Source organism: Rhodnius prolixus, unplaced genomic scaffold (genome assembly GCF_049639745.1).
Source record: "Rhodnius prolixus isolate KJV_2025 unplaced genomic scaffold, Rpr scaffold_2, whole genome shotgun sequence".
NCBI classification, from domain to species: Eukaryota; Metazoa; Arthropoda; class Insecta; order Hemiptera; family Reduviidae; genus Rhodnius; species Rhodnius prolixus.
Window position 1 is genome coordinate 52,663,725 of NW_027411592.1, and position 9,788 is coordinate 52,673,512.

The 9,788-nt window shown below is 30.9% G+C and overlaps 1 protein-coding gene across 1 annotated transcript; it reads right to left on the reverse strand.

The window, feature by feature from the left end:
• Window positions 1–5,571: 5,571 nt before the first annotated feature.
• LOC141449984 (uncharacterized) lies at window positions 5,572–8,775 on the reverse strand. Its single transcript, XM_074119967.1, has 4 exons — window positions 8,485–8,775; window positions 8,212–8,317; window positions 7,366–7,527; window positions 5,572–5,964 (listed from the first exon to the last, which is right to left on the reverse strand). Exons 1-4 carry the CDS (start codon window positions 8,568–8,570, stop codon window positions 5,617–5,619), a joined length of 702 nt encoding a protein of 233 aa, XP_073976068.1. The 5' UTR covers window positions 8,571–8,775; the 3' UTR covers window positions 5,572–5,616.
• Between the last annotated feature and the right edge of the window lie 1,013 nt (window positions 8,776–9,788).

Genomic DNA, 9,788 nt, shown 5'->3' on the forward strand with positions numbered 1-9,788 from the left:
CTAATTTTCTTCTTGACCACAACTTGAAATAGCTGACATGGTCATGATCTTACAAAAAAAAAGTCACCGTGACCTACTTGATTCTTGATCTCATACTTCTAGTACATAACGAGCGTTGCGCCTTTGTAGAGCCACAATCCTTGTTACTGTTCACTGCACACTAATACACTCTTAATAGAGAATGATCATAAGTAGATCGGTGGTTTTTCACTGATTATTGAAATCTATATTTCTAGATATTTTTGAAAAATTAATCTTACCACCTAAAAAATATTTTTTAATTCCATGTTCAAAGTTCACGAATCCAACTTTTTTATGCCTAAGTTTATTTATGTGTTTATATTTGTGCGTTATCCGCCCAAACGGATCTAGAAATTAGTCATGTTTCTCATTTCTGGAAGAGTTACATGTGCTTAAATTTCTTTTAAATACGTTAAAGTGTTTGCTGAAAAATTTGTATACTGTTACACCAATAGTAACCTACACTTTCATCAAAGTACAATATTTTGAAAATTTTGACAGTACAGTCGTTTGTAACCCAACCAACAGAACATAAATCTAAAGCACTGCCATTCTAATAACCAAAAACCATTCTAGAAATGTTAAATCTTGTTTTTTTTTTACCTACCATAAACCATGTCACTCATAGATGAGGTGGTAACGTAATAGGCAAACATGGGTCATTAAGGAAATAAAATAAATCTCCTTGACACCAATTTGGGGCGGCCAATCAGCATGAGAAAGAGTAGAACCTAACGCCCTTATGTTTAAAGGCGGTAAGAGTCAGTGGTATACTATACTGGCGACACGAATAGAAGAAAAACAACAAACAAATCAATATGTTTTGGGAGAAACTAACTGGCATGAATGGCCTTCACAAGAAGGGCGACCCAGAAGGGACGCGCTTTCATTTGAAGGGGCTAAAGATATTGGTTATGAAGGGGAACACTACGGAACTTACTTTAGTTGTAAGTCATTTAAGGGAAATAAGTTATTAAATCAACGATTCTTTGGAAGAAATTAACTCAAAACAAAATAGCAAATTTATATATGAAATCTTTTTTCTTTTTTTTTAAATTTTTCAACCAAATGTTTCCTCCACTTTTATGCTAGCCTTTATTCGGAATCAGTTCTGTATCTAGAAACTTATTCTATCCATGTCCTATGTTCCGTAAGCTTACATTGTAAATACATAAAATATTAAAATAGAATTGTAACAAGACAGATAAAAGTCGACCGCATCTTAAATTATTTTCTTTAACTATCATACTTTTGATATAATACTGCTGTATTTGAAAAACAAGAAACAAAATGATTTTATCAAATATTGTATCCGTTATAGCACGTATCACTGCAGTCCCAACAAAATTTTCAATTTATAATTACTTTAAATTCAACGATGTATTTTATTATATAATCAAAGTAGCTATATCTGCGATAATATACTTGTAAGATCAGAGTTCGCCTTAATTTCATTTTACCTCGTACACTTTTAAATTTATCGGAATATCAAGTCAAGGCCAGTGCGGTACTGCTTGACTTTTAAAAATAGATGATGGTGTAATTATAGATGATGAATTTTGCTCCATTTCTACATATCAATTAATAATTTTTAAACTGTAACATTATGCAAGGAGAAAATGATATCAGAAGCAAATTGGATTGAAAAGAATGAATAAGACACTAAATTTATTCCTAGTTTATAAATTCACCTTTTGAGGAAAAAAAAATCAGCAAAGAATTTTCCGCCAAAACATAAAAGAAAAGTAAGGTGATACCAATTTTATAAAGGCTTTCTTTCAGTTGTCAGATAATCTGTGATGGAAAGTTATTTTTGGCAGAGATTAACAAATGGGGCAGTCGTACAGGCACGTATCGTCTGGCGTATGATTGAGCTGACAGAAGTAACTGAACTAAAAGATACAGCTTGATCATCTTCGTCATCCCACATATTTTGTACCCCGAGTTTAGCAGGAGTGCCTAGGAGAAAAAAAAGAAAACTATCGCCATCGTCAAAAGTTACCACTTTCCTTTCATTATTAATTCTAATCTAGATTTTGAATCTAGAATATCTGCATTTTTCTAAATAATTAACTTTTTTAGAGAACATTTTTAATTTATTTAAATTTATTAATAATCCTTTTTAAGTGAGGTTATTCTTGACAGCTTCTAATAATTAGTTACATCAGAAGCTGTTAATAATTAATAGCTTTATATCTGATGTGGCGGGAAGTAGTGATTTTCATTCCAAGCTTAAGTTTCTCCTTTCATTCCCGTGAATTTGATGGTGTCGTAAACAGGTCCAGAAAGAAAAGGACTAATAGTGTTTCTATTTTGGGATATTACCAACGTTTGGTCAATTTGGAAGCCTCTTGGGTGGTCGTAGGCATCTGACAGCAGTTCGGAGGAGTCTATCTGGGGCTCTTGATTTAAAAAGGTAAGTTAAACTGTGCCAGCACTCAACTTACTTACAACTTACTATAAGTATCTGAGCCGTACAGAAACCTCATAGCGGTCCAATGTCTTTTACCTAGGTGCAGCCGGAGGAAATAGCCGGATAAAACCACCGTCAAATTCAGATATGTTCTCAAGTAATGTCTATCGTAAAACCCCCTGTCAGAAAAATGTGTAGTAACACTCTAATTGATTTTCTTCAATTCTGGAATTACAACCACGACCTCATAAAGTCTCCTTAATGTACAACAAACAGAGCTTTAGGAAACAAAAGTTTTAGGTATGAAGAGAGAAAATATATAAAACTCACACGCTTTATTTTCAAAAACCATTTTTTGGATTCTGTCAATCACAAAACTTTTCTTTCTCGGGCAAAATCAATACAAAAAAAAAAAATGACAGAATCGCAAGGTTTCTTATTAGGAGAAAAAGAGGTAGTATTCCAATCGTATGACATAAAGTAAGTAATATACGTTTCAAAAATTTGAAGTATGATTAAAACGCGTTATAAACTTGAGAAGGCTATTAAAAGAAAGTTGTATGACTGTCAACACTAGATGTTTTTAAATGGTTAACATATTTTGAGTTTTTATTCCCTTTATAAATAAAAGAATATCTTTTAAATGGAGATAATGGGCACAATGATTCAGAATTCTGCATTGCAGTGCCATCTAGCGGTTTTAAAAGAAACTAAATCGCTTTTATGCCTCTTTTCTAGTTTGTATGGTAAATTCTGTATCCAAAGATTAAGGACTGCCTTAGGAAACCCAAAATCGTCTCTCCTTGTACATCTGAAAGAAATATTGAAACATAAAAGAAAAGAAAATGGTAAAAACTGACTTGAATAAACCATAATGAAAGTCATATTTCAATAAATTCAAGACTTCGATCTGAAGTTAATAATTTATTTTTATTTTTCAAGAGTTGTTTTTTAGGTTAAAAATATTTTTAAAAAAATTGTTATTCTAACCAGAAGAATAGGATTTATGCTCTTCTAAGAACTGGAGGTGATCGAAGAATTAGTTCGCTAATTTAAAGAAATAAATGAAACAAAAACCATTTTCCTTCATTAGGATAGAGTGCTTATTATACTTATCATACATCTCTAAAAAAAAAGCCAAAAAAAATAGTGGTGTATTGAGGAAATTACCACTAATAAGGCTAGTACTAATTGTCATTATTACAGTACACATTTTTATTTTTTACTTATTGCGAAAAACGAAGAAAAAATACCACACTATCTTCTAGTTTGGCAGATAAAGAGTGACTTCAGGGTAATCGCAAAAACTATAGTATTTAAGCCAGCACTAAATGTTTCAACTGAAGAAGAACATTTCCTTTTCACTAATTGCGAAAAACAAAGGAAAATTAAGAAACTATCAAATGGATTGGCAAGAAAATGGTATAATGTGTATCACAATTGGAAAAGAGTGTAGTGATTGTCAGACAAATTTTCTACACAAAACTGACATTCACCCTCAGATAATAGATAGAAATCAAAAACCGGTCAGAAATACGAGAAAAACTTGCGCAATGTGACTGAGAAAACAAACATTATTTACGAATGCGAGTATTAAAGAGTTTTTCCTCGTTTTAAATAAATTTTAAACTTCAAACTAATCAAAGAACTCAAGAAATTTGGTAAATAATGTAAACTAGTAGTCTAATTGACTTGTGAAACACTAAATTCTGGTCTCTAATCTCTCTGGCCTAATTTCCAGAGTTTTCACTGTTTCTGAAACTCTGTTTTCAAATCAGAACATCTTAATAACTATATCACCATTCTGTAAGGTTTATCTGATGCTAGGACGAAAAACACTATATTTTTGTCATTCCACCTTTAATTTCTGGATTCTACGAGTTTGTTGAAATTCCATCTTCTATTCAGAGCCGCATCATATCTATATTTTCATTTTGTTAGGTTTATCTGATGTTAGAGGAAAGATATACTATATTCTGGTCATTTTGACCTTTAATTTCCAGATTTTTCCACCGATTTTGTAGTATCTTTTCAATTCAGAGCAGCTTAATATCTATACTTCAATACTGTTAGATGTATCTGACGTCAGAAAAAAGAAAAACTATATTCAGGTCAGTCTACTTTTAATTTCCAGATTTTTCCACTGTTTCTAAAACTCTGTTTTCAAATAAGAACAGCTTAATAACTATATTTCCATTCTGTTAGGATCTCTGATGTTAGGAGAAAGAAAGACTACACTCAGGTCGTACTACCTTTAATTTTCAGACTCTTTCACAGTTTCTGAATTTGTATGTTTAAATTTGGGGCCTTAATCCTTACCTGGTTGACTAACGAGCTGGTTCCCTTTAGTTAACAATGTTTGTAACCCTTCTATGGGTTTCATTAGGAGATTACCTGTTTCGAATTAGGTATAATCGTTATCTAGGTTTTTTCGTTAAGGACATTGTGGTTTTTGTTATGGCAAAGAATATCAACCAAATTTTAATGCCAATTAATTGCATACTTTTAAAAACTGTTACTTATTTTTGTACTTACTTAATGTAAGGATACTTTTTATTTCAATTCAGATTGTATCTTCCTTTATTTTAGAAAGAATTAATGGGGAAGTTATTTTTTTTTTAAAAAAAAAAAAAAAGGAAAATATGCTAGATAACTTAATATTTATCTGTCACTCGACATTAACTAAATTTGCATGTTAACAGCATTTAGACATTCCAATGCAGGTATCTCTGCTTCGACAGATAGTAGATGTTCTTTACTATCGCACCTACCATAATCTCCATTACGATCTTAATACTCGTTCCATTCAATCATTTTCTTGCAAATACCCATTGAAGGGCTTACAATCATGTTAACTAAAAGGTACCAGCATGTATTCAATCCACGAACGATGTGAGGATTAGGGCTGATTTTTATATTTCATTTGTTACACAATGCAAAAACAAATTGCAGTTAGACTAGTTATATTGATTCCTGCAATTTACTTGAGATACAGAAAGATATGTGAGTTTTAGAAATTTAAAACTGTTTCATTAAACAAGTGGAAAACCTATTAAACACAATTTATTACGATATCTGCTCACTTAAAACTAGTTAATAAAATTTGTTTTACATTTTAAAGAAAATTAAACGATAAAAAGATTTGAAAATAATTTTATTTACAAAAGAAAAAAATACAAACATTATTTCCGTTCATTCCTTTTTTTGAATCTCTGTTTTTTGCCTTTCTTACTTTTAGCTTTAATTTTCATATTTTCTTTTTTTAATCTCATAGACATTTTCTTCTGCTTTAATCTTTCTAATCTATTTTTCCTTTGAAAAACTTTACTCTTCTTAACTTTTGTAGTTGCTTGCTTTTTCATCTCTTTTTTTAATTCTTTCTTTGTCTTCAACTCTTTTGGATCCATTTTTTCTGATTTTGTTTCTTTCTTCTCCTTCTTTTTGGTGAGTTCCATTCCGGGCAATTCTTCAGTTTGCGAGTCTTCTTCCATTTCTTCTTCTTTAATTTCTGGTGTCTCCTCAATCTGGCCCTGAAACAATGATTTTTTTTTTAATTATTTTATTTTATTTTCTGATTTAGAGATATGTACTTATAAAAATTCTGATTGTTAAATATGATGGTTATAGTAATTTTATGTTGTGTATAAAATTTTGTTTCCTTTAAACAAAGTTTAATTTAGATTATCTACTTTTTTTTCTTAAACCTAATTAGTGGAACTCATTTAATCTATATTATATGCAGAATTATGGAAGAATATTTAGAAATGAATTTCAATAAATTATTTTCTACTTACGAGAGTGCGCTTCTTACAAGCATCAATGAGAGCTGCTTCTAATACAGTGACATCTGATAAAATCTCTCTTTCAATTAAAAATAGAGATTTCTCTACTTTATTCAACTCATGAAGCATAACAATGTCTCAAAACTGAAAACTAACTTTAGCAGGTTACTAAGTAGAAGATCCTTACAGGTCGCGGTACTTAAGTCACCTGAGCTCACTTCACTTCTCTAATTCTATTTAGCCTGAGTGACATTTAAAGTGATAATGCATTGTGCACCTTGGTCTACTAGCTCTCAGCTTCGGTCTTCCTCTAAGGATAAGGTCTCCGCAATAAAACGACGAAGCGAAGAAACAGAAGTGAAGCAATTAATGCATATAAGCACAAGTATTCTAAAATAATCAAGAAAGCATTAAAAGGGCATACAATGAAAAGAAACTTTGTGTTAATTATTGCAGGTGAAATTGATGCGTTTGGATGTCCTATTTAAACTCCTCCGAAGGAAAAGATACAATCCAATATTCAAGTTAATGGTAGCGCTTAAAATTGGTGCACGAATGCTTTGGCAATTTGTGCTTTGTCAATAGAAATTTATTTTCTGTGCTTGGCAGGGTATGTTAATGTAGAAATTACAGATATGGTGGTCCAGTTGACTTGTGTGACTAAAACTAGGACTACTAACTTAAAAAAGAATCAGAAACGAGGAAAAATATAAAAACATTCTCCAGCCTACATTTTGAGTAGTTCAAAAGCCTGCAAGTCTAAACAGAAAGATTAAATTAGACTTATTTCATGGAGATTGGCCATAAAGCAACAAAACGGGGTCTAAAATGGCACCCACAAGTTAGAGCACCTCTTACAATCCTGCTGTTTAATTAAACTTACCAACTTCAAGGCAAAGTATAAAGGCATGAGTTTTTCTTAACCGAGCCGACTACTGAGCCGAATAAGCAAACTTGTCAAAACATTTGTAAAAGCTTTCTAATGGTTAATAAAATATCGCATAAAGTATACATTAAACTCAGAGGTGGTTTTATTTTCGTGGAACTTCTTTAGCAAGTAAAAAGATCATGCATTCCTAAGCGACGATGGTTGCGATACCTACAAGACGACAGCCATTATATATAAGCTGAGTTATAAAAAATACTTACTCTGTTTCTACCAATTAGGAAGTTAGTTTCTGCTAGCAGATCGGTATCCAGTTCTAAAACGCTTACTGTAGCATTTTTCACTTCGTATTCTTTAGCTAACTGTTCCTCAAGTTCAGGAATTGGTTTATAAGACTGCACCAGTTTCTTATATTGTTCTTTAGCCTGGAGGAAAAAATGAACATTTCCTTATCAATAAATATTGATTTCTAATAAGTACTCTATCTTACTTCTAATTTGAATAGACAGACGACTGATGACTGTTTATCATAGGATTCAACATTAACTCTTTAAATATACCTTTGATATCATAACACTGAAAACGGATTCTGAATCTGTAAGTACTAAAATGAAAGAGGAAGATGCTCATGGGCCATAAGAATTAAAAATTAAAAGAGGGGGCCTTGATTAAGCAATGGATTTGATGAATAAAATACTGTATTTAAAAAGTCAACAGCACATTTAAAGACTTTTATTTTCCATATAACTGTTCATCCTAATTTAACAGTAAAAATTATTCTGACTAATTATTGAAATGGAATTTAAACAAGTACTTTGTAGCTGCCATAGTGTCTCAGGAGGGTAAATTTATAGAATTAATTCTATAAATCGTGAAGACCCTTTAACATTTGTAGGTATACAGTGGAAAATCTAAATTAAAAACCAAAATGTAGAATGGCAAAAGAAATGTACTGGACAATCAGCTGTCATTAACAAAATGAAGTCTAAATCAGCGAATGAAATAACTATATAATGTGAGTTGACGGCAAAAGTGCTTTAAATAAATATAGTTACAATTTACATTTTTAGCAATAAATTCAAAATATTAATATATGTATAATGCATTACCTCTTGCTTAATTCTTTTTCTTTCAGCTTTCAATTGCTGACGTAACTCTTCTTCTGCTGCCTTCTGTCTCTGTAATTTTCTTTTGTGGAAGCCAGTCAAAAATTCTCTACAAAAGTATAAATTCTAGTTTTATATTACCACGAATTATTATTAGAAATTTACTTCTTAATCCTTAACAAATTTTTTAGTAAGTTCGTAGCACGTGTTCTCAAAAGAAGCTTATGAAGAAAAGAAACAAATATATATATATCCAAATTTATTTTAATAACTTACCTCCTAGCTTCTTCATCAAAAACTATATGAAGTTTGTTTTTCTTATTTATTTTCTTATTTCTCCGAGCAGGATACCCTGATTCCATTATGAATATTAGTTTAAAAGATCAGTAAATATCAACAATTTTCAAGGAACTCAATATTCATTTTAAAAAAAATCAAATTCGTTTATCAAACTATTTCTATGCCATAACCTTTAACAGAACCTCCACATGGTTACATTAAGGTTGTGTCCGTAGTAACCTCCTAACCTCGGTTCCAGTGGACGTCTATTGGATTGTGCTTGTACACCTGTGCTGCCCGTCTCACTGCATGGAATAATAAACAGAGCCTTTTTCCTTGTTTCCAAGTATCCATCAAATGAGGATCTGTCATTTTTAAAATTTCCTATTTAATTTTTGTAATTCGATGTTAATGTTGTATGCATTTAACGTGATAAGTGAATTTCCTAGTTGTAAGTACTACGCAAGTTGTCTAATAAAAATTATTTTATTGATATCAAGAGTTTTTATTTAATTTTATGTTTGAGCCCCTACGGGATAGCTCAGTGGTTTTAAACTGTGGCCAATCAGCGATGTACATTTATGAAAAAAAAAAAATTATATGTACAAAATACAGTAAACTATCAATCTTGTCAGCTAAGCAATGTCCTTTACATGTTGCCGAATAATAATTCCTTAACTTACGATCCGTTCTTATTGTTTTTTTAATTAAAAAAGAGTAAAATGCATGCTTTCTGTATATTTTTTATAAAACTGCCCTAAAAGCCACGTTCTCCCCTAACTTGTAGAATTGCCATAAATAAAATTATAAGTTGTTTATTATTACAGTAATGAAGTATGATTGTTTAAAACAATATTGTTCAGTCCAGAAGCTTGTCTCAGATAGATTTTTACAAATTTTGAAAATGATAACGATGTAATTGATTTCACAGTTACTAAATGGTCATTTTATACATGGAATTGTTATGACTTTTGATGAGACAAAATTTTTAAAAATCGTATAATAATATAGAATACCAAGCATGCTCTTATTGAATTTTTGCCGCCATGTTTCAAAAATAGTTGTAGAAAAGTGGTTTAGTTTTAGATAATTTTGCAATTTCTAAATGAAACCCTAAATTTTACAGGCATATTAAAGGTTAATGTCAATCTTCATCTTTATTTAATTTTTATAATTATTCAATGAAGTACAAGTGTAATCAGTTCTCGTTATGATTGGTTAATTTCGAATTCAGCGGTCAGATTTCTACCCAATGGCGACACAAGCACTGCTTAAATTTGAAGACATCAGCAATATGGCTG

Excerpts from the sequence above, each read along its gene's own strand:
- LOC141449984 (XM_074119967.1), bottom strand. The coding sequence starts at position 8,570 with ATGGAATCAGGGTATCCTGCTCGGAGAAATAAGAAAATAAATAAGAAA. Across the intron at positions 8,318-8,484 it reads TTTGATGAAGAAGCTAGGAG|AGAATTTTTGACTGGCTTCC; the intron begins GTAAGTTATTAA and ends ATACTTTTGTAG. Across the intron at positions 7,528-8,211 it reads GAAAAAGAATTAAGCAAGAG|GCTAAAGAACAATATAAGAA; the intron begins GTAATGCATTAT and ends TTTTTCCTCCAG.